Source organism: Trichechus manatus, unplaced genomic scaffold (genome assembly GCF_000243295.1).
Source record: "Trichechus manatus latirostris isolate Lorelei unplaced genomic scaffold, TriManLat1.0 scaffold00014, whole genome shotgun sequence".
Classification (NCBI taxonomy): Eukaryota; Metazoa; Chordata; class Mammalia; order Sirenia; family Trichechidae; genus Trichechus; species Trichechus manatus.
The window spans coordinates 12,267,446-12,292,001 of NW_004443950.1; the positions used below are offsets into that span (position 1 = coordinate 12,267,446).

The following is a 24,556-nucleotide window of genomic DNA, read 5'->3' on the forward strand; positions in this document are numbered from 1 at the left end:
GCATATATCTATTCGTATGATGGCTCTTATTTCTCTAGGATATATTCCAAGGAGCGGGATAGCTGTATCATATAGTATTTCTATTTCTAGCTTTTTAAGGAAGTGCCAAATCGATTTCCAAAGTGGTTGTACCATTTTACATTCCCACCAACATTGTATAAGTGTTCCAGTCTCTCCACAACCTCTCAAGCATTTATTATCTTGTTTTTTTTTTTTTTTTTGGATTAATGCTAGCTTTGTTCGGGTGGGATGATATCTCTTTGTAGTTTTGATCTGCATTTCTTTAATGGCTAATGATTATGAGCATTTCTTCATGTGTCTGTTAGCCGCCTGAATATCTTCTTTGGCAAAGTGCCTGTTCATATCCTTTGCCCACTTTTTAAATGGGTTATTTGTCTTTTTGTTGTTGAGGTTTTGCAGTATCTTGAAGATTTTAGAGATTAGACGCTGATCGGATTTGTCGTAGACAAAATTTTTTCCCAGTCTGTAGGTTGTCTTTTGACTCTTTTGGTGAAGTCTTTTGATGAGCTTAGGTGTTTGATTTTTAGGAACTCCCAGTTATCTAGTCTCTCTTCTGGTGCTTGTGCATTGTTACTTATGGTTCGTATTCTGTTTATGCCATATATTAAGGCTCCTAGCTTTGTCCCTATTTTTTCTTCCATGATCTTTATCGTTTTTGATTTTATATTTAAATCTTTGATCCATTTTGAGTTCACTTTTGTGCATGGTGTGAGGTATGGGTGTTGTTTCAGTTTTTTTACAGGTGGATAAGCATTTACGCTACCACCATTTGTTAAAGAGACTGTCTTTTCCCCAATTAACGGACTTTGGGCCTTTTTCAAATATCAGTTGCTCATGGGTGGATGAATTTATGTCTGGATTCTTAATTCTGTTCCATTGGTCTATGTATCTGTTGTTGTACCAGTACCAGGCTGTTTTGACTACCGTGGCGGTATAATAGGTTCTAAAATCAGGTAGTGTGAGGTCTCCCACTTTGTTCTTCTTCTTGAGTAATGCTTTACTTATCTGGGGCCTCTTCCCTTTCCATATAAATCTGGTGATTTGTTTCTCCATCTCATTAAAAAATGCTCTTGGAATTTGGATCAGGATTGCATTGTATCTGTAGATCGCTTTAGGTAGAATTGACATTTTCACAGCATTGAGTCTTCCTATCCATGAGCAAGGTATGTTTTTCCACTTACACAAGCCTCTTTTGGTTTCTTGCAGTAGTGTCTTGTAGTTTTCTCTGTAAAGATCGTTTACATCTCTGGTTAGATTTATTCCTAAGTATGTTATCTTCTTGAGATCTATTGTAAATGATATTGATTTGGTGATTTCCTCTTGGAGGTTCTCTCTGTTAGTGTAGAGGAATCCAACTGATTTTTGTATGTTTATCTTGTATCGTGATACTTTGCTGGAATCTTCTATTAGTTCCAGTAGTTTTGTGGATTCTTTGGGGTTTTCTGTCCGTAAGATCATATCATCTGCAAATAGAGATACCTTGACTTCTTCTTTACCATTTTGGATGTCTTTATTTCTTTTTCTAGCCTAAGTGCTCTGGCTAGGACCTCCAGCACAATGTTGATTAAGAGCGGTGTTAAAGGGCATCCTTGTTTGGTTCCCGTTCTCAAGGGAAATGCTTCCAAAGCATCTCCAGGATGATGTTGGCTGTTAGCTTTATATAAATGCCCTTAATTATATTGAGGAATTTCCCTTCCACTCCTATTTTATTGAGAGTTTTTGTCATGAATGCCGGTTGGACTTTGTCAAATGCCTTTTCTGCATCGATTGATAACATCATGCGGTTCTTGTCTTTTGTTTTCTTCTTGTGATGGTTTACATTGATTGTTTTTCTAATGTTGAACCATCCCTGCATACCTGGTATAAATCCCACTTGATCATGGTGATTTATTTTTTTGATATGCTGCTGAATTCTATTGGCTACAATTTTGTTGAAGATTTTTGCATCAATGTTCATGAGGGATATTGGTCTGTAATTTTCTTTTTTTGAGGTGTCTTTACCTGGTTTTGCTATCAGGGTTATGCTGGCTTTATAGAATGAGTTTGGGAGTATTCTATCCTGTTCTATGCTCTGAAATACCTTTAGTAGTAGTGGTTTTAACTCTTCTCTGAACGTTTGGTAGAGTTCTCCAGTGAAGCCATCCTGGCCAGGGCTTTTTGTTGTTGTTGTTGTTGGGAGTTTTTAAATTACCTTTTCAATCTCTTCTTTTGTTGTGGGTTTATTTAGTTGTTCTACCTCTGTTTATGTTAGTTAGGTAGGTAGTGAGTTTCTAGAAATTTGTCCATTTCCTCTAGGTTTTCAAATTTGTCAGAGTATAATTTTTCACAGTATTCTGTTATGATTCTTTTAATTTCAGTTGTGTCTGTTGTGATATCACCCATCTTATTTCTTATATGGTTTATTTGCTTCCTCTCTTGTTTTTCTTTTGTCAGTTTGGCCAATGGTTTATCAGTTTTGTTGATCTTTCAGAGAAGCAGCTTTTGGTCTTGTTAATTCTTTCAGTTGTTTTTCTATTCTGTATTTCATTTGATTCTGCTCTAATTCTTATTATTTCTTTTCTTCTGGCCCCGGAGGGCTTCTTTTGCTGCTCTCTTTGTACTTGTTCAAGTTGTAGGGTTAATGTTTTGATTATGGCCCTTTCTTCTTTTTGGATGTGTGCATTTGTTGCTATAAACTGACCTGTGAGCGCTGCTTTTGCTGTGTCCCAAAGGGTCTGGTAGATGTATTTTCATTCTCGTTTGATTCTATGAATTTCTTCATTCCATCCTTAATTTCTTCTATAACCCAGTAGTTTTTGAGCAAGGTGTTTTTTCAGTTTCCATGTGTTTTATTGTTTTCCCTAGCTTTTTCTGTTATTGATTTTTACTTTTATGGCTTTATGATCAGAAAAGATGCTTTGTAATATTTCAATGCTTTGGATTTTGTTAAGGCTTGCTTTATGGTCTATTATGTGGTCTATTCTGGAAAATGTTCCCTGTGCGTTAGAAAAGAAAGTCTACTTGGCTGCTGTTGGGTGGAGTGTTTGGTATATGTCTATGAGATCAAGTTGGTTGATTGTAGCATTTAGCTCTTCCGTGTCTTTGTTGATCTTCTTTCTGGATGTTCTGTCCTTCACCGAAAGTGGTGTGTTGAATTCTCCTACTACTCCTGTGGAGCTGTCTATCTCTCTTTTCAATGCTGTTAGAGTTTATGTATTTTGGAGCCCTGTCGTTGGGCTCATAAATATTTATTATATTTAAGTCCTCCTGGTCTACTGACCTTTTAATCATTATATAGTGTCCTTCCTTATCCTTTGTGATGGATTTTACTTTAAAGTCTACTTTGTCAGAGATAAGTATTGCCACTCCTGATCTTTTTCGAGTGTTGTTTGCTTGATATATTTTTTTCCCAGCCTTTGAGTTTTAGTTTGTTTGTGTCTTTAAGTCTAAGGTGTGTCTCTTGCAGGCAGAATATAGATGGTTGTTTTTTTTTTTAATCCAATCTGCCACTCTGTGTCTCTTTATTGGTGCATTTATTCCATTTACATTCTAATTATTGATAGATATGAGTTTAGTGCTGTCATTTTGATGTCTTTTTTTGTGTGTTGTTCAGTTTCTTTGTTCCACTTAATTTTCTGTGCTGATTTATTTTTCTTTACGTATTTTCTTTTCATCTTTTTCATTATTGTTGATTTTGTATTTGCTGAGTCTTTATATTTTTCTAGTTTTTTATTTTGACTTGTAGGATTATTAGTTTCCTTTGTGGTTATCTTAATATTTACCTCTATTTTTATAAGTTTATACCAGTCTTTTATTTCTTTATATTGCCTTGACTTCCTCTCCATATGAAAAATCTATGTCTACATTTTTTAAGTCCTTGTTTTTGGTTTTAATGTTGTCATCTTTTACATATTGACGTCTGTTTCCCTATTTTCAGTGTTTTACCTTCGGTTTATTTTTGTGACTTCCCTATCTGGGTTGATATCTGGTTGCTCTGTCCTGTGTTCTATTCTGGGGTTGTTATCTGATGTTACTGATTATCTAACCGGAGGACTCCCTTTAGTATTTCTTGTAATTTTGGTTTGGATTTAGCAAATTCCCTAAACTTCTGTTTATCTGGAAATGCCCTAATTTCACTATCATATTAGAGAGACAGTTTTGCTCTATATATAATTCTTGGCTGGCCATTTTTTTCCCTTTGAGGCTTTCTATATGTGATCCCATTGCCTTCTTGCCTGCATGGTTTCTGCTGAGTAGTCCAAGCTTATTCTCATTGACTGTCCTTGGTAGATGACTTTTCCTTTATCCCTAGCTGTTCTTAAAATTCTCTCTTTCTCTTTGGTTTTGGCAAGTTTGATTATCATATGTCTTGGTGACTTTCTTTTGGGATCTACCTTATGTGGGATTCATTGAGCATCTTGGATAGATATCTTCTCATCTTTCACAATATCAGGGAAGTTTTCTGCCAACAAATCTTCAGCAGTTCCCTCTGTATTTTCTGTTATCACCCCCTGTTCTGGTATTCCAATAACTTGTAGGTTATTCCTCTTGATAGAATTCCACATAATTCTTAGGGTTTCTTCATTTTGTTTAATCCTTTTGTCTGTTTTTTCCTCAAATAAGTTGGTGTCAAGTGCTTTATCTTCAGTCTCACTAATTCTGACTTCCATTGCCTCAATTCTGCTCCTGTGACTTTCTATTGAGTTGTCTAATTCTGAAATTTTATTGTTAATCTTCTGGATTTCTGATTGCTGTCTGTCTATGGATTCTTGCAGCCTGTTAAAGTTGTCATTATGCTCTTCTCTAATCTTTTTAATTTCCTGTATTGCGTGTTCTGTGTTTTGCTTAATGTCCTTCCTAATCTCTTGAAGAGTTCTATGTATTAATTTTTTGTATTCTGTCTCCAATAATTACAAGAAATTTTCCTCCTGTGAAGAAAATTTCTAGATTCTTCATTTTGGGAGCTTGCTGAAGCCATCATGGATTGCCTCTTTATGTGATTTGATATTGACTGTTGTTTCCGAGCCATCAGTAGGTTATTATATTTATTTATTTTATGTTTGCTTACTGTGTCCTAGCTTCTTGTTTTGTTTCGATATGCCCAGATAGGCTGCTTGTGTGAGCTAGTTTGATTATTGGTAACTTTGTACTCTAATGTCCTGTCACCAGGTGGTTAGATCTGTTACTAGGTATGTAAGCTCAAGAGTCCGCCCACTCCTGTATTGATTCAGCTCAGGTGCCCAGGTAGTCAGCCACCAAGTGTGTGGTGTAGGCTCTCACCTACAGTCCTAGACAACCATGGGTGATTGGTATAGGCACAGACATCTGGCTGCAGCAGGGGGACACACTCTGAGCAAGGCAGAGGCATGATGGCCACCCCCAAGTGTCCAGGAGGAAGGCATGTCCCTGTTTCCTAGAGTGCATAGGTGGATGGGTTTTGCAGCCGGACTATGAGTACCCAGTGCTGTTGGTTGTAAGGACTAGGGGGCACCTCTTGTTCTTGGGCCCCTGTCACAGGTGGCTAGGTGGTGTGGATGGAGCCACCAGTCCTCAGGCCCCTGATGTGGGTAGGTGAAGACCCTGCTTAATGGGCAGAGCAGTGTCAAATGTCACGAACTTGCCATTTCACAGCTGAAACAGTTGAAGTTAGACTTCAGGTATATACCCTGTTCTACGGCAGTAATGAGGGCCTACACTGTTGAAATGGGCCCACCCAAGTCTATGCAGGGGAAAGGCACTCAAAGTCCGTGGATCCCTTATGCCTGTGCCTAAGCAAAGGAGCTGTGCTTGCTCTGAGTTCCTGGCTTAGGGGAGCCAGTAGTTTATTGTTGCCTGTTTGTTAATATGTTCACTCTCCAAGGCAGGGAGAAAGGCTCAGGGCATGTGACAGATCCTACTTCTAGCCCAGGGGACTCAGCAATTGCTGAACCTGGTCTGGGTCCGAATGCAGAGCAGGGAGGTAAATGGGAGAGAGGTTTTTCCCTAAGGGGGGTGTTTTTGATCCACGCGGTAGGCCGGACACAAGTACTTATCTTTCGCTGATCGAGGGCTGCTTTTCAGTGGTTCTGGGTGGCCGAGTAGACTCTCTGCTGCTGGGTCTTTCCTGGTGTGGAATACACCTCCCGAGCACTGTTGCTTGCTTGACTCACTGCTCACCCATGAGCTGATCAGGCCTGAAGGGCTCAGACTCTCACCAGGTTAGGTCTGGCAACTCCTCACTTCTTCAGAACCGTCTCTCCCTTCCCCTGCCACTCAGTCTGGTTCCTCAGCTTTGCCTTTGATGTTCAGGGCTCTTAGATTGTCATGTATAATCGATTCACTTGTTTTTTGGGGTCTTTGTTGTAAGAAGGTCCACCAGAAGCATCTGACCACTTTGCCATCTTGGCCGTGCCCCCTCTGATTCTCAGTGTTTTGACAGCCATATAATGTGTTCACTTCCTTGTTGAGATTTGATATGTGATTACCCCCATGATGATGGGATCTACTGCGAGAAGCCAATCAATTGAAAGGGAGTTTCCTTGGGCTTGTGGACATTCTGACAAGGCCTGGGGGCTTTTTGCTCCTGAATCCTGCAGCTGGCTCCTGTTACTCTGACCTCTGGTTCTTGGGACTTGAGCTAGCAGCTTACCTGTGGGCTTGCCTGCCAATCTTGGGATTCATTGATCTTCCCAGCCTGAGAGCAAAAACCCTGCTCTCTGAGCTGCCGATCTTGGGTTGTCAGCCCTGCAGCTATGTGAATCAGGAGAAGCTTCTATCCTGACTCATGGACTTGGGACATTCCAGCCTCTACAGCCTCAAGAGGCATTTCCCTGGTATAAATCTCTCTCTATATATATATTTATATGCTTTACTGGTTTTGCTTCTCTTGAGAACCCAGCCGAAGACATTTGGCACCAAAATTGGTTCTAGGGAAACAAAATTGTAAGGATGAATTTTCTAATTTGGTTCTCAAGTCTGGTTAGTAGTAAAGATGTTGATGACTGTGCGTGCAATAGTAAAGAGGACACTGCTAATCCATGGTATGAGGTGGCATTTCAAATACGAAGAATATCACCACCAATAGATCAGATATTGGTGAAAGATGAGTCTCTGGGTGATTGCATGTGTGATACCTTTGTACGTTGAGTCAGAATGAGAAGTATAAGGAAGCTGGTTGGTAGGTCCTACTTTCGACAGACAAACTGGAGAAAGAAAGAGATGCTCTCAGGGCATCAGAGTCAGAGCTCAAGTGCCGCATAAATGACCTGAAAGTTTCCACTTAGTTTTGAAAGAAAGCCTTATTTCTTGTAGTAACAGAGCTGATATTGCGGAAAACCAAACCCCCAGTCTTACTGTAAGTGTGGCTGAATTACAAAGCCAGCTCAACTGCCAACCTTGAGAGGTGTCTGAAGTTGATGTCAGGGCACTGACTGAGAAGAAATGGGATCCTGAAGCTTGGGATGGGGACATATGAGCAGATAATCAGGAAGCTGGAGACACTGAGACCCTAAATTCTGTTAAATCACTTGCACCAACTGAACCAGCCCTGTCGCTCCCATCTGAAGAGATTACTCCATGACTGTCTGCGAAACCACCCTGTCCAGTAAAACCATTAGTCCCTCCACTCCCATCTAATGAGATTAGCAGGGCTGCCTCTAAAGAGCCCTTGTCTGAGTCATTGCCTGGGGTATCTCCAGAGGCAGATGCTTTACAAGACAGTGCTTAATGTTCTCAAAACACTTCCACACTACCAGATTTTGGCTTCTAGACATATACTAGACTTAAGTCCCAGAGAGCCCCAAAAGGTAAACTACAAAGTGTGACCCAGGTGGAGGTACAATACACTCCAAAAGAATTTCTTGATTTTTCTAATATGTACAAACAGACACCTGGGGAATATGTGTGGGAATGGCTAATAAGGGTGTGGGATAATGGTGCAAGGAACATAAAGATGGATTAGTCTGAGTTTATTGATATGGGTCTACTAAGCACAGATTCTTCGTTCAATATTTCAACTCGAGAAGTTAGGAAAGGATCTAATAGTTTATTTAGTTGGGTTGCTGAAGCGATGCACACTAAATCAAGTTGAAGTACCAGACCTGCCTTGGCATACTGTAGAAGAAGGTATCCAAAGACTCAAGGAAACTGGCATACTAGAGTAGATTTATCAGGTTAGACCTGCAGACCCACATATGGAGTGCCCAGAGAACACACCTTTTACCACAACTGTGAGGAGCAAATTTGTGAACGGAGCCTCAGCATCCTTGAAGACTGCTGTGATTGCTATTTTCGGTAAATCAGATTTGACAGTGGGAACCGCCATAACTGAATTAAGACTCCTAACTACAATGGGGCTGATTAGATCCCATGGTAGTAGGGTCCAACTTGCTGCACTCAATCGACAAAGACAAGGTGGGCATGGTTACACTAATGGACAGTAGAGTCAAAGCTGTAATCAGAATGGTCTGACTCATATGGACTTATGACGTTGACTACTTAGTCATGCTGTCCCTAGGAGTGAAATAGATAGGAAATCTCTAAATATTTACTTGATCTGTACAAATGGATGAATTGTAGGTCAGGTGAACAGCAGTCTAAAAGGGTCCCTCAATCAATTCCCTAACTTGAGTGAATTTAAAGACCCACAACAGCTTGAATGAAGGGAGGCCGGGGCCAATACACTGCCAAAAATTTATACTGTTAATCTCTCTCCTAATCTTCCTCAAAGGGATCTACAACCTTTTAGGAGGGTGACTATTCATTGGGGAAAAGGCCAATAATCAGACTTTTCGGGGATTACTGGATACTGGCTCTGAACTGACTCTAATTCCAGGAACTCAAAATGTCACTGTGGCCCACCAGTCAGTGTGGGGGCATATGGAGGTCAGGTTATTCATGGAGTCTTGGCTCATGTCCATCTCACAGTGGGTCCAGTGGGTCCCCGAACCCATCCTGTAGTGATTTCCCCAGTTCCAGAATGCAGACTAGATATACTCAGCAACTGGCAGAACCTCCACATTGGACCCATGACAAAGGGAGTAACGGCTGTTATGGTAGGAAAAGCCAAATGGAAGCCATTAGAACTGTCCCTACCTAGGAAAATAGTAAACCAAAAGCAATACTACATTCCTGGAGGAATTGCAGAGGTTACTGCCACCATCAAGGACTTGAAGGATGCCGGGGTGGTGATTCCCACCACATCCCCATTCAACTCGCCTATTCGGCCTGTGCAAAAAACAGATGGATCTTGGAGAATGACAGTGGATTATGGAAAACTTAACGAGGTGGTGACTCCAATTGCAGCTGCTGTTCCAGCTGTAGTTTCATGTCTTGAGCAAATTAATACATCTCCTGGTACCTGGTATGCAGTTATTGATCGGACTAATGCCTTTTTCTCCATACCTGTTTTGAGGGACCATTAGAAGCAGTTTGCCTTCAGCTGGCAAGACCAGCAATACACCTTCAGTTGCTGTCATGGATTGAATTACATCCCCCCAAAAATGTGTGTATCAGTTTGGCTGGGCCATGACTCCTGGTACTGTGTGATTTTCCTATATGTTGTGAATCCTGCCTCTATGATGTTAATGAGGGAGGATGGGGGGCAGTTGTGTTAGTGAGGCAGGACTCAATTTACAAGATTGGATTGTGTCCTGAGGCAATCTCTTGAAATACAAAAGACAGAAGTGAGTAGTGAGACAGGGAGACCTCATACCATCAAGAAAGCAGTGCCAGGAGCAGCGTGCGTCCTTTGGACCGGGGTCCCTGCGCAGAGAAGCTCCTAGTCTTGGGGAACATTGACGAGAAGGCCGTCGGAGAGAGAAAGCCTTCCCCTGGAACTGATGCCCTAAATTTGGACCTTTAGCCTACTTTACTGTGAAGAAATAAATTTCTCTTTGTTAAAGCCATCCACTTGTGGTATTTCTGTTGTAGCAACACTAGATAACTAAGACAGTTGCCTACCTCAGGGACCTTGATCGCCTTTCCCTTCCACGAGACTTCACACTGGTCCATTACATTGTTGACTTTATGCTGATTGGATCTATTAAGGAGAAGTGTCAATGACTCTGGACTTCCTGGTAAAACATTTCCATGCTAGATGGTGGAAAATTAATCACAGAAAAATTCAGACGCCTTCCACCTCAGTGAAGTTTCTAGGGGTCCAGTGGTGTGAAGCATGTCGAGATATTCCTTTCAAAGTGAAGGATTATGTTATTGCATCTGGTTCCTCCCACAACTAAAATGAAGCACAATTCCTAGTGGGGCTCTTTGGATTTTGGAGGTAACATATTCCACATTAGGTGTGCTACTCCGGCCTATTTATCAAATAACTTGAAAAGCTGTTAGTTTTGAGTGGGCTCAGAGCAAGATAAGGCTCTGCAATAGGTTCAAGCTGCTGTGCAAGGTGCACTGCCACTTGGGCCATATGATCTGCCTGATCAGTGGTGCTTGAAGTGTCAGTGGCAGATAGTGCCATCCCTAGAGGTGATCAGCTAGCAATCTGGTGGCAACTTGATTACATTGCACCACCTCCATTATGGAAAGGGCAGCGTTTGGTTCTCTTACTGAAATAGACACTTACTGTGGATATGGATTTGCCTTCCCTGCATGCAATGCTTCTGCCAAAAATACCATCTGTGAACTTACAGAATGCCTTATCTGCCATCATGGTATCCCATACAGCATTGCCTCAGATATAGGGACTCACTTCACAGCAAATGAAGCATTGCAGTGGGCCCATGCTCATGGAACTCACTGGTCCTACCATGTTCCCCATTATCCTGAAGCAGCTGGCTTGATAGAACGATGGAACAGCGTTCTAAAGACACAGTTACAGCACCGGCTAGGTGGCAATACCTTGCAGGATTGGGGAATGTTCTCCAGGAGGCTGTGTATACTCTAAACCTGCATCCAGTCTATGGTGCTGCTTCTCCCGTAGCCAGGATCCATCGGTCCAAGAATCAAGGGGTAGAAATGAAAATGACACCACTCACTATTTTCGCTAGTGACCCACTTGCAAGATTTTTGCCTCCTGACCCCTGACTATGCTTTGCAGTTCTAGAGGTCTTAGTTCCAAAGGGAGGTATGCTCCCACCTGGAGACACATCACTGATTCCATTGAACTAGAAGCTAAGAATGCCACCTGGCTACTGTAGGCTCTTTATGCCTCTGGATCAACCGGCAAAGAAGGGAGTTACCATACTGGCCCCTGTGACTGATCCGGAGTACCAAGAGGAATTCTGATTGATATTACATAATGGAGGTAAAGAAGAGTATGTCTGGAACCCAGGAGATCCCTTAGGGCATCTCTTAATACTATCATTCCCTATGATTAAAGTCAATGGAAAACTACAGCAACCCAATTCCAGCATGACTACAAAGGGCCCAGACCCTTCAACAATGAAGGTTTGGGTCACCCTACCAGGCAAAGAACCACAACCAGCTAGGGTGCTTGCTGAGGGCAAAGAGAATACGGGATGGGTGGTGGAAGAAAGTAGTGCTAAATACCAGTTATGGCCATGTGACCAGTTGCAGAAATGAGGACTGTAACTGTTATGACTATTTCTGCTTTGTATGTGTGTATCAAATATTTTTGTATTTTTCACTTATAAAATATAAGATGTAATCAGGGCTAGTGCATTTTTGGTTGTATGTGTGTTCATTGTATCATGTTAGGCACAAGTGTGACTTTATAATTGTCTTTATTCACAGATTATGTATGGTTTGGGAAAATGTGTACAGGTGCCAAGTTGACAAGGAGTGGACTGTGATGGTTAAGAGTCTGTGTGCACTTGGCTGAACCATGATTCTCAGTGTTTTGGCAGTCATATAATATCGTGATCACTTCCCTGTTGAGGTTTGATATGTGATCAGCCCCATGGTGGGATCTGCTGTGAGTAGCCAATCAGTTGAAAGAGATTTTCCTTGGGCATGTGGCCTGCATCAAATATAAGTGGACATTCTGGCAAGGCTTGGGGGTTTTTCCTTGTGCTAGATCCTGCAGCTGGCTCCTGTTTGTCTGATCTCTGGTTCTTGGGACTTGAGCTAACAGCTTACTTGCGGTCTTGCCTGCCGATCTTGAGACTAATCGATCTTCAAAGCCTGTGAGCAAGAGCTCTGCTCTCTGACCTGTCAATCTCGGGTTTTCCAGCCCCTTTGGCTACATGAATCAGGAGAAGCCTCTATCCTGACCCAGAAACTTGGGACATTCCTGCCTCAAAAACGGCTTGAGCCATTTCCTTGATATAAATCTCTCTCTATATATATATATTTATATATGTTACTGGTTTTGTGTCTCTAGAGAACCCAGCCTAAGACACGAGGTGTCTTGTTGGTGTGGGATTGGGGCTGGTGAGACACTGAGGGAAGCTAAGGTGGAAAACCATTTTAGAAGGTGCTGGGAGCTGAGAGAAATCCTCCAGGACATAACAGTTGAGGAAAGGGTCAGTGCTATCACCGTGTTTTTAAAATGTGTATTGGCTTCATAGTTGAATAGTGAGAGGGAAATCTTCATATATTTTTTAAAGTAGAGAAAAGGAAAAGTATAGATAAACCCAAAGAAGAGAAAAAGCATCCACAATTGAATTACCCAGAGATACTCACCATTAACATTTTGACGTGTATTTTTCTAGTATTTTCTCCACGTTTCATTCAATCAGTCAATCAATCTCTCTGTCTATCTATCTATCTGTCTATTTAAAGGAGTCCCAGGGGTGCACAAACAGGTAGTGTGCTTGACTGCTAACTGAAAAGTTGGCAGTTCAAGTGAGTCTGCCCAGAGGTACCTCAGAAGAAAGGCCTGATGATCTACTTCTGAAAAATCAACCACTGAAAACCCTACAGAGGACAATTCTACTCTGACATGCATGGAATCTCCATGAGTCAGAGTTGACTTAATGGCAACTGGTACTGGTGTCTGTCAAAAAGCTTTCCTTAACATATCAATATAATATAAGTATTTCCCTTAGCATTAAATATTCTTCCCTAATATTATTCTTAAGGAGCCCTGGTGAAGCAGTGGCTAAGCACTTTGCTGTTAACCAAAGATCGGTGGTTCGAACCCACCAGCCTCTCTGTGAGAGAAAGATGTGGTAATCTTCTTTGCTAAAGATCACAGCTTTGGAAACCCTATGGGGCAATTCTACCCTGTTCTATAGGTCACTGTCTTAGTCATCTAGTGCGGCTGTAACAAAAATACCACAAGTGGATAGCTTTTAACAAGGAGAAATTTATTCTCTCACAGTCTAGTAGGCTACAAGTCCAAACTCAAGATGTCAGCTCCAGGGGAAGGCTTTCTCTCTCTGTCGGCTCTGGAGGAAGGTCCTTGTGATGCATCATTCTTCCCTTAGTCTGGGAGAATCTCAGTGCAGGAACCTCAGGGCCAAAGAACGCGGTCTGCTTCTGGCACTGCTTTCTTGGTGGTATGAGGTTCCCAGGTCTCTTTGCTCACTACTCTCTTTTATACCTCAAAAGAGATTGGCTTAAGACATTATCTAATCTTGTAGACCTCATCAAGATAACTGCTGCTAATCCATCTTATTACATCATAGTGATAGCATTTACAACACATAGGGAAATCACATCAGATGAGAAAATGGTAGACAATCGTACAATACAGCCAAATTGATACAAATATTTTTTGAGGGACATAATTCAATCCATGACAGTTGCTATGAGTCGGAATTGACTTGACGGCACACAACAACAAGAACAACAACAACAGCAACAGCATTAAATATTCTTCCATAATATTTATGTTTATATAGTCTTTCATGGAAATAATGCAAATTAATTTATTTAACCAATGTCATAATATTCGACACTTGGGTTATTTCCAAAGTTTTACCGTTACAAACACTGCAACATAAACATCCTTATTCACCTTTGTATGCCTCCTTGATCATTTAACTTAAGATAAATTTTGAGTAATGGAAACGCTAACTAAGAAATGTGTCTTTAAAGTTTTGTTGGGAATTGCCAAGCTATCCTTCAGAGTACTTTTGGTTGTTGATAACCAAGGTGTGCCATACACTTCCTATTCTGATTTCACGCTGTGCTCCTGGTCCACCTCACTAAGGTTCTCTTGGGGAAGCCAGTCTGGGTAACAGCCCAGGACAGACAAGGAGCTATTATGTCCACTGAGTCATCTTACATGCTCCTGAATCTCCTTGAGTTGCCTCCAGAGCAATGGGCCAGGGCAGCACTTTGGATGGAGGTAGCTCTGGAAGAACAGATGTGTCATTGGCTCCCTCCCCATGACCGTAAATTCTCCTCCTCTCCACTCACCTCACAGGTTTTATCTCCTCTGGCCAAGAACCTCTTCCACCGGGCCATTTCTGAGAGTGGCGTGGCCCTTACTGATCCTCTGTTCAAGAATGAAAGCAGGTCTGCAGCCGAGGTAGGTCTCACTTTGGATAGCTGCCTAAACCAGGGCCAAAGGACGCGCTCTGCTTCCGGCACTGCTTTCTAGGTGGTATGAGGTTCCCATGTCTCTGCTTCATTGGAATCTCAGGGTGTCTTTCTTGCCAAAGATCCAACTGACATCGTCAAAAAATTATGGAAGTGAGAATGGCTAAGCAGGACAGACAATGAGACACCTCGCTCAAGGTCTTAGTTTGCTAGTGCTGCCTTAACAAAAAATGCCACAAGTGAGTGGCTTTAAAGAACAGGGATTTATTTTCTCACAGTTTTGGAGAGTAGGAGTCCAAATTCAGGGCATCAGCAGGACTAGGTGCGCTCTATCTGCTCTAAGGGAAGATCCTTGTCTCTGTTTGTTTAAGTAGTTGTTGGCAATCCATGGCATTCCTGGGCTTGGAGATGCATCTGTCTCCATTGTTGCTCTCTCTCTGTCCTCTACTTCTCCCTGTGCCTTTTAACTTATTCAACAAATCCATGTTAATAGTTGACTATGTACCAGGCACTGTATTAGGCTCTGGGGAGCCAGTGCTAACCATGGCAAGCCAGTGCTAAACATGGCCCCACCATCATGGAGTCTGCCTTCTATCCATCTGCTTCTTCTCCTCTGGTTACATTTTCCTTCCTGTTCACATGACCACCCCGCCTGCTCCTGAGTTTAAGAACTCCCTTTTGATTCCAGAAGGTAGTAAGACTTTCTCCTATTTTAGAGATTTTAGCACTTTCCTGTTAGAAGTGCTCAGCCCCAATTCCAGATCATTTAGGAAAAAAGTTCTCTGTCACAGCTTTGCTTGGATGCCTACCCTTGGTCCCATTCAATGTAGTTAGGAGGGTGGGCAACTTATATGAACGTGGCTTTCTGGAGCCACTATGGGAACCCTGTGGCCCATAAGAAGGATCCATTCCCAGAAAAGTTGAGGGAAAGGTGTGCTGGACAGACCCATCCATCTCTAAGACAGGCTGAGGTGAGCCTTTCCTTTAGCAGGGTCTTCGTTTTACTATTCTTATTTTTGAAGAGGGAAAGAGGTTCTGGGCTTGTGTCAGTAAATCTCCAAGCATTAATCTGGGCCCCTCAGTGGCTTGTCTTAGAATCTCACCCATTATTTATTTTTTATGACCCATGAGCTAAGATGATTTTTATATTTTTAAATAATTGAAAAAAATAAAAAGGAGAACAATATTTCACAACCTGTGAAAATTATATGAAATGCAAATTTCAGTGTCCATAAATAAAGTTTTATTGGAACACAGCCACACTCATTCATTTACATATTATCTTGTTCAACTTTGAAGCAAGATCTGCTATGCATTGTGATGGATGCCAGGCTGTTTTCCTTCAGGCCTTACATTTAAATGATATGCTGTACTTTCTGGAGTGCCTTTGTGTGAGTCATATTATCTGGATTTCCCGCAATTCTGCACATCTTTTGGTGTGTGTTGGTGCCCTTCTAAGCCCTTTCATGTATTAACTCATCTTACATGATAGGCCAGTCATTATCCCCGTGTATAGGTGGAGAAGCTGAGGAGCCTTAGTGGCACAATGATAAAGTGCTTAACTGCTAACCTAAAGGTCAGCTCTTTGAACCCACCAGCTGCTCTGTTGACAGAGACCTGGCAACTTGTTCCCATAAAGATCATAGCCTATGAAACCCTATGGGGCAGTTCTACTCTGTCAAGTAAGGTGTAATCAGCTCTATGGCACACAACCACACCAACACCATGACTGGAGAAACTGAGAAACAGAGAAGTTGAGTGACTTACCCAAGGTCAAATGGATAGTAAGTGGAGGAGCTGAGATTTGAATTCAGACAATGTTATTGAGAGTCAATGCTCTTAACTACCACTGCACACTGCGTCTCTTTAGACATTCAGCTTTGAGATCATTATGCCCTTTTTAACAGAGATAAAGTAACAGAGGAGTCCTTGTGTGGTGAAAATGGTTAGGCACTCAGAAGAAAGGCCTAGCAAACTACTTCTGAGAGATCACAGCCATTGAAAACCCTGTGGAGCACAGTTCTACTCTGAAACACATGGGGTTGCCATGAGTTGTAATTGTCTTGATGACAACTGGTTCTGGTTAAGGTAACAGAGAGAGGATGTGTAATTGGCTCAAATCACAATTGATACTAAATAATAGAGGCAAGACTAGGACCCAGGACCCACGCCTGCTGGTCTATTTTCTACTATCCTATGCTGCCTTCAGAAATAAGGTGGGGGTAGAACACTCTGTTACACTGATTTAGGGAAGGGACATCACTCTTGAATTCTGCTGTAACCTGTGATCTCTATAGAAAATTGCTATCTTGGCTGGGTGTAAAACCACCACCTCTGCTGTCATGGTTCACTGCCTGCGCCAGAAGACAGAAGAGGAACTCTTGGAGACGTCGCTGAAGATGGTAGGTGCTTTCATTCTTGTAGCCACATAAGTCCCATCCTGTAAACCTGGCCCCAGGCTTCATCATTTCACTTGCCCCCTTTACCTGAAAAATCTACCTGGATAGTTTCTTTTCTCTCAGGAGCACTGTTAACCTCTGTATCTCTGTAAGCAATTTCTTCTTTCCTTTTTTTATTGTGAAATATTTCAAATGTCAGAAAAGTAAAAATAATAATAACGTAATGAACAATTCTGTGATAATCCCCCAGTTCTATCAAAGCTTATTATTTTGCTACTCTTGATTTCAGATATATTTTAAAGAAATTAAACATTAAAGATTTAACTGAAAATCCCTGGGTATCCTATTCTGGTTTCATTCTCTCAGTTCCTTCCCAGAGGTAAACACCATCCTGAATTTTGAGGATGAGAGTATTAAGAACAAAGATAGTCACAATTTATCTTGGCTAATTTAGAAACTACCTAAATTATAACGCAGTAGTAGCCCAATTTTCTAGATTTCCTGAGACCCTGTCTCAACTGTGATTCGAGGATAGTCGTCCATCCACCCATCCATCTATCCATTCATCATCTTGTTATCCACCTATTCAATCAGCAATTCATCCAATCAGTCAATATTCTTTCATCAATCTGATGTCAGTCAATCTACTAACCCATCAATAACCTTACATCCATCTAGTATTAACCAAACCAGCACCTATTCATCATCCAGCCACCATGTATCTTCACTATCAAAACCAATGATTCATCTGTCATCTGTCTGCTTGTTACCATCGATCTACCCAGTTATTTATTAAATTCATCCATACTGCATGTATTGATGAACTCCTTCCATCCATCCATCCATCTATCCATGCTAACCATATGGAGGTGTCAGAGGAGATGATGTAGACATGAATATGGGTGTGTTTCCTTGCTGTCAAGGAACTATCCAAGGAAAAACACACCCATCATCCATCAGTGTGGAGGGAGTACAGAGGGGGAAAGCATTGATTTTAACCTGCAGAGATGCTTCACAGAGAAGGTGACATTTGAGGATTCAAGGATGGCTCTGATGTCTATCATCAAAGAGAAGCTACAGCCAGGCTAACGCCTCAGAGAATACAGGACCTAGAGCCAAGCTATTCCGTTTGTGAGGGAAGGGTGTGAATGTGAGCTCGGAAGTAGCCTGAGCCCTTGGACTTTCTGTCTTGACCCTAACCTCCTGAGGATACTCCTGGTTTTCCAGGGGCAGGCATAGAGCCCTGGACTCTTTCTGTGTCCCCATGGGTTGAGCCCAGTGTGGTTTTTGGGTTTGGATCCTGGTGTCTCAGCCCCAAATAAGATGACCAAAGTGTTCAAAGAATTAACACAGAAGTAATTTCTGATGCCTGGGAAGAGGCAAAATTTTAGCAATTCTCCATGAGGCACAAGAGGACTCAGCTTATAAGGGGAGATTTGGTGACTTTGGGAAAACCCAGAGAACCTAAGAACCCTAAAATCTCCTTCTGGGATTTTCTGAGATCACTTGGACGTGCTTTCCATGATTATTCACTATCCCCATTATACATACAGACACACACACAAATACCCACACCTGCCTGTTGGAGCTACAACTCAGAATACAAAGACCCTTACTGGTCACTTCCTGTGTGCTAGTCAGGCATATTGGCTACAGTGTAATGTAACAATCGGTGCAATTTTGGTGAACACGCACCAAAGAGATCCATGGGGTAGGGTGAGTTTCCATGAGCACGTAAGTGTCAGGACTTTCTAGTGCAAGATAAGAAAACTCATCTCAAAGTATCTCGAGCAAAAAAAAGGAATGTGTTGTAATAGAATAGAATCTTCAGGTAACTGAAAAGTCCAGCAGTAGGAAGCTTCAGGTACAGGTGGATCCAGGTGCACATATGATATTATTGGGCATCTATCTGTCTCTGGTGGTGCAGTGGTTAAGAGTTTGACTGCTAACCAAAAAGAATCCACCAGCCCCTTCTTGGAAACCTTATGGGGCAATTCTACTGTGTCCTGTAGGGTCACTGTGAGTAGAATCGACTCGATGGCAAGGGGTTTGGTTTGTTTTCTTTTTATCTGTCTTCTATCTCTCAGCTTCCTACCCTCAGTGTTGCCTTCACTCTCAGGCAGATTTGTCCCCTGGGGGATTAAAGACAACAACAGCACTCTAGACTTACATTTTATCTGTTTAGAAACCCCAGTGGAAAGAGATGTCTCTTTCCCAATAATTCCAGCAGAAGTTTTGGGGTAAACTGTTGAGCTGACATGAGCAAGTACCATTCCTGAACTAATCACTGCGGTCAGGGAGACAGAACACCCCAGGTGGCATATACATTTCTGGACCAACGAGGTGAGAGTGGGGAAGAGGAAAGCCCCCCAAAGGAAAATGGCGGTGCTGTCTCTAGGAGAAGGGGAGATAGATTGAGGGTAGGGCAGGCACAAACAAGAGATGTCCTCTCCAGAGCTCCAGTGACTCTGGATCAGGGTCCCCAGGCCTTGTCCTTGCCTTGTTCCTGCCTTCCCCTCCCCCTGGCCTACACCAGGGGAGCCAGGGTCCTGCCCACTTCCTCTTGGCCCAGCCAGGGTGGCACCTGGAGGGACAGCCTGTTACCTCCAGTGCTCAGCTAACAAACGATCAGCTTCTCTCCCAGGAAGCTTTCTCATTCACAGCCTCTGCTTTTGTCTTCACAGAAATTCTTCACTCTTGATTTTCTTGGAGACCCCAGAGAGGTAAGGGCCTTCAGTTTCTTTGTTATATGTTTCAAGCCTTGACACTTTTAAGCTCCATTTAAATGTGGATGAAACAATCCTCTTTTTTGTGGAATCAGAGTACTCCTTGTGTTTATATTACCAAGGCCCAGAGAGGGGCAGTGACTGTCCTGGGTAACACAGCCTGAAGGACCAGAGGCAGGATTGGAGCCCATTTCCCAGACTCCCAGTTCAATGCTCCCAGTTATCAGTTCTGTCCCCTAAGGGCCCAGTCTAACCCTCTCTTGTTTACTTTTCCTCCTCCTCTAAATGCACCTCTGGGTTGAGGCTGGGCTAGACTCTTCCTCTATGGGGAAGCAGAGATGTTACCTGGATAAGGGGCTTCTTCAAGAGTCTTCACTGAGGAGCCCAAATGTTCTCCTGAGAGGCCAGGGTTGGTTGACTGTGCCAGCTGCACTCTTTATAGTGCCTTACGGTGGGAGCCAAGAATCTCAGTCCTGGATGCCCCCTCTTCCCAGCCACACGGGCTAGAAACTTCAGCAGCATCCTCCCCATCTCCTTCTTCTTCAACTCCCACCTTCCAACAGGTTAGCAGGTTCTGGTGACACTGCCTGTCTAACATCTGACAATCCTGTTTTCTCTGCTCCCTCCCTGGGGAGTGATGTTGTGAGGATTAAAAGGGATTCATTCAGTCTCTCAGTGATTATTTAATAAGCACTTACTATGTGCCGGGACCTGTTTTAGAAACTGGGAGTATAGCAGCAAAAGAGTCCAAAAGAGACCAAATTCCCTGCTCTTTTACGACCTAGCATTCTAGTTGGGGGGATTACAGTGAACAAAGTATGTAGTGCATTAGATGTTAGTTAGTGTGATGGAGAAAAATAAAGCAGGAAATCGGGGATAGAGCTTGCCGGGGGTGGTGTCTGTGATTTGAATTTTAAGCAGAAGGGTCAAGGAAAGGCTCAATGAGAAGGTGTTATCTGAGCTAAATTCTGGAGGAAGCCAGCTCTCTGGAAAACTGGAGGAAGAGTGTTCCAGGCACAGGGAATAGCTTCTGCAAAGGTCCTGAGGCAGGAGGCCAATGTGGCTGGAGTGGATCAAGTGAGGGGAGAAAATAGGCTTGAGGCTAAAGAGATAATGGGAGATGGGAGCCTGGTCATTAAAAGGATTTAGATTTTGATTCAACTGAAGATGGGAAGACTTTGGAGGATTTTGAACAAAGGAGTGACATAACCTTAGATTTTACAAAGCGTCTTTTTTGTTGCTATGTTGAAAATAAACTGTAGGAAAGGGGCAAGGGCATGGAGCTCAGTGGGAGGCCGCTGCATTGCAGTAGGTAATCCGGGCAAGGCAAAATGTCATCTTGACCTGGGGCAGTAGCAGTGGGAGGTGGGGGGTGGGGGTGGGAACTGGTTGCAGTCTGGATATTTTTGAAGGAATGGCTGACAGGATACGCTGACAGACAGATGTAGGTGTGAGAAAAAGAGAGGAGTGAAGGGTCTCCTGCGTATGTTTTACTGGAGCAAGGCAATGCAGGTAGCCCGCACAGCGCAACCACGTGCACCCACTCTAGACAGTGGCTATTATCGACATCTTCACTGCTGCTGAAGTTGGTCAGCTCCCCTCCCACCCCGCCCCGCCCCCCTGCTCTGGCCTCACTACTCTGCTCTCTTACAGAGCTATCCCTTCCTGCCCAGTGTGGTTGATGGAGTGGTGTTGCCCAAGACACCTGAAGAGATTATGGCTGAAAAGAAATTCAACGCAGTCCCCTACATCGTCGGAATCAACAAGCAAGAATTTGGCTGGGTTCTTCCAACAGTGAGAATGTGGAGGCCTCTTAGACTCTCCTCCCACCACCCCTCCCATCTCTAGTTTTGAGTTCTTCATTCTCCAAGCCCTTCTTAGAGTCGAGGGCAGTAATTCCCTTCAGCATGAATTGACATTTTCATGGAAGCCTTCTCTGAGATGGCCAAATGGGTGGTGCTGCGCATGGGAACCCATCTCCCCAAATACTATCTGTGTCTTTCCAATCAAAGAACCCTGAAGTGTTGATGCTGGGAGGGCCTGTAAAGATAATTATGATGCAGGTGGGCAAACCAAGGCCTAGAATGGGGAAGGAGCTCGAGAGTTAAGAAGAGCTAAACCTGGGGCCCAGAGTCTCCCACCTTGGGCTTGGTGCTTTCGTATTTTCTCCATAAGTCTCTGCACATGCTCTTAGTAATCTAATTGGAAACGTTTATAAAAACATGCTTTCTTGTGAGTTAAAATTGACTTCCAAAGTGAAGAAGGACCTTCCCTGCAGAGGGATTTCAGAGGTTATCCCAAGGACCAAAGCCCTAAAGGCTGTAGTCTGGGCTTCCTTAGCCATCTGAGGCAGGTCTGTGTCGTCTGCCCCACAGCCCTCTATTTTAACATTATCTAGCTTCAGCCTTCCCTCTCTGACTCACTGACTGTTGTGGGGATTCTAGTCTGATAATGTCACACTGGGCTGCAAAGGATTGGGATGACTTCTACTAAACATTTTTTATTTTATTTGCACTCCTTGAATTTCTGAATATAAGTCCATTTGATTCATTGATTTTGTCCAATTCATCAAAGCCCATGCCCAGAAAAGCATGGCAAAGAATGAGGCTCTTCAGTCTGGGTTGGTTTTGTTGGTTGATTCTTCCTATTAATTCTCGATGATTCACAGGTGCATAATCATTTTTTTAACAGCTAATGGGCTACCCACTCTCAGAAGGTAAACTGGACCAGAAGACCGCCAAGTCGCTGTTGTGGAAGTCCTACCCCCTTGTTGTAAGAGTCCAGTGAATCATGGGAATTGGCTGAGATCCAAAAGGGGGAAGGGACTTGTCTAAAACCATACAGCAATTAAAAGACAGAACAAAGACTAGGACCTGAGGTTCTGTCCCCATTTTCCTGCCTTTCCCAGCTTGCCACCTTGGGGGAGAGCTGCAAAGGGCTCAGTTGGTGCACTATAAATGCAAGCTTTCTTCACTGGGTGGAGAAGCACATCAGCTCACCTGGGGATGGTCAGTGGGTGGTCACTTTTCACTCTTGATCCATTCAGGCCATCCCTGAAGAACTGACTCCGGTGATCACTGAGAAGTATTTAGGTGGGACAGATGACCCTGTCAAAAAGAAAGATCTCTTCCTGGAAATGCTTGGAGATGCACTATTTAATGTCCCATCTGTGATTGTGGCATGTCATCACAGGGGTGAGTCCCAGAGGCTGGACAGGAGAAGGAACACTGACCCCCTCCAGATTCTTTGTCTGTCCTTCCCAACCCCCGACCCCCAGCATAGATAGATATGTTGAAACTGCCGAGAGTCTAATCTCAAAGGCTGATTCCATTTGACCTGGAGTAGGGTGCTGTCCTGTTTTGTTTTCTGCCAAAAGCCGACTCTGAGAAAAGGATCTGAGTACAAGTAGTTTATTTAGAAGGTGATCCTAGAAAACACCGGTAGGAATGCGACACAGGAAATGGAAGGAAGCCAATCAATGATGCATTGTTCAGCAGGTATCCACTGTGGACAACTGGAGCTGGGAACCCTGGGAAACAAAGAGAGGACATGTCTCAGGGTCATCCCCTCTGAGCAGCAAGGGAGCTTGGGTACTTATCACCAACTCCCAGTAGTCATTGGTTGAAGGCTGTTCCTAATAGGTTATTAATTTCCTGGCACTTTGACCTGTTGCACGCGTGGACAGAGTAGTCTCCAGTGGCCATACAAAGCCATCAGGCAAATAGCTATGGATGATGGAAGTAGAAGTCAGGCTAGCATGTCGAGAAATAGAGGATATGGCTGGGGTACTGACAGCATCTGCTCCAGGTGAGCTTTACCGGAAGTCATGATGATATGGGAGCTGGAGAACAAATATTGGAAGATGTGCCTTGGTCAGAGCTAGCTGCAAACTACTTCGTTAACTGGTGGAGCTGGAGGAAGAGTGGGTGCAAAGCATAGGGTCAGGAAGGTTGTCAGGGACCAAGAAAACCAAAAATCAATGAGCGGTATGGGTTGTGGAAGGAGGCAGTCTGTAGGATGTCAATATTAGTGACAGGGTTTTGTTCATCCCAGTGTGTGCCCATGACAAGCTGAGGGCCAGTGCAAGGTCTTTTATGTGAACTTTCAACCTCACCTTCCCTAAGGCTGAGTAGGTGGAATGTGAGGTTAACAATGGAGGAGCTCACCTGCATAGTATATGTCTCCTTCTGGAAGCCATTTTGTAGTCCTTGCTGGACTCTCCCTTTTCCACAAGCTGATTAACTCATTCACCTTATCTGCAAGCTGACAAATGGTTCCCTGGTCCAGTTCTCTCTCTCTCTATCCCTGCTGGAAGGGTTTTAAAATTCAGGACTTTATAAGCATGATTAAAACTACCTACAGCATGAAATAGATTACCTAAAGCTGAACTAATATGTGTCCAAGCACACCTCAGAGCAATGATATAGAGGTGCTAATTACCTACTACTTCTTCTTCAGTAGAGTCCTGATGAAAACCTTTAGCTGGGGGCTACCTGGGGTCAAGTCTATCTTTTTCTTAAGTTTGATTTTGCCTCCTGCTACATGTCTGACCTGTGGTGTCCTCTTTTTCATCATCTGCTGGTTCCATCCATCCCAGGATATTAGATGACATTGAGTTTAGGGGCTTTTTATTATTTAGTTCCTATATTTATCTCACTCTCCTTTTAATTATAGTCCTTCAAATAAAAAGAACTTTTCTTAATATAAAATTAATTTGTTACAGTTGTAAAAAGTTTTGAAAATTCAGGAACACGTATAGAAGAAACTAGGTATCACTCATAGTTCTTCTGCCTAGAGTATTTATTGTAAATTTTTTTTATTTTCTCAAATATTTTTTCATGTCTTACATATAGTTAAAAGATCAATGTTATGATTTTTGTTTCTGTAATATTATATTATTGGCATTTCCCCAATGTCATTGAAAATCCATCAAAAAGCATGTATTTCACCCATTCCTGTAAAAACTCTCAATAAAATAGGTATAGAAGGGAAATTTCTCAACATAATAAAGGGCATCTATGCAAAACCAATGGCCAACATCATTCT

The 24,556-nt window shown here is 42.8% G+C and overlaps 1 protein-coding gene across 1 annotated transcript in view; it reads left to right on the plus strand.

The window, feature by feature from the left end:
• Window positions 1-24,556, plus strand: part of LOC101340795 (liver carboxylesterase 1) — a gene marked incomplete at its 5' end in the record, with an annotated part of 38,699 nt that overhangs the window by 8,403 nt on the left and 5,740 nt on the right. The window contains 6 exons of the mRNA XM_012554166.2: window positions 14,270-14,374; window positions 16,683-16,787; window positions 19,469-19,507; window positions 21,164-21,304; window positions 22,202-22,282; window positions 22,557-22,704. Coding sequence (XP_012409620.2) covers window positions 14,270-14,374; window positions 16,683-16,787; window positions 19,469-19,507; window positions 21,164-21,304; window positions 22,202-22,282; window positions 22,557-22,704 — 619 coding nt within the window. The remainder of the gene's footprint in view (window positions 1-14,269; window positions 14,375-16,682; window positions 16,788-19,468; window positions 19,508-21,163; window positions 21,305-22,201; window positions 22,283-22,556; window positions 22,705-24,556) is intronic.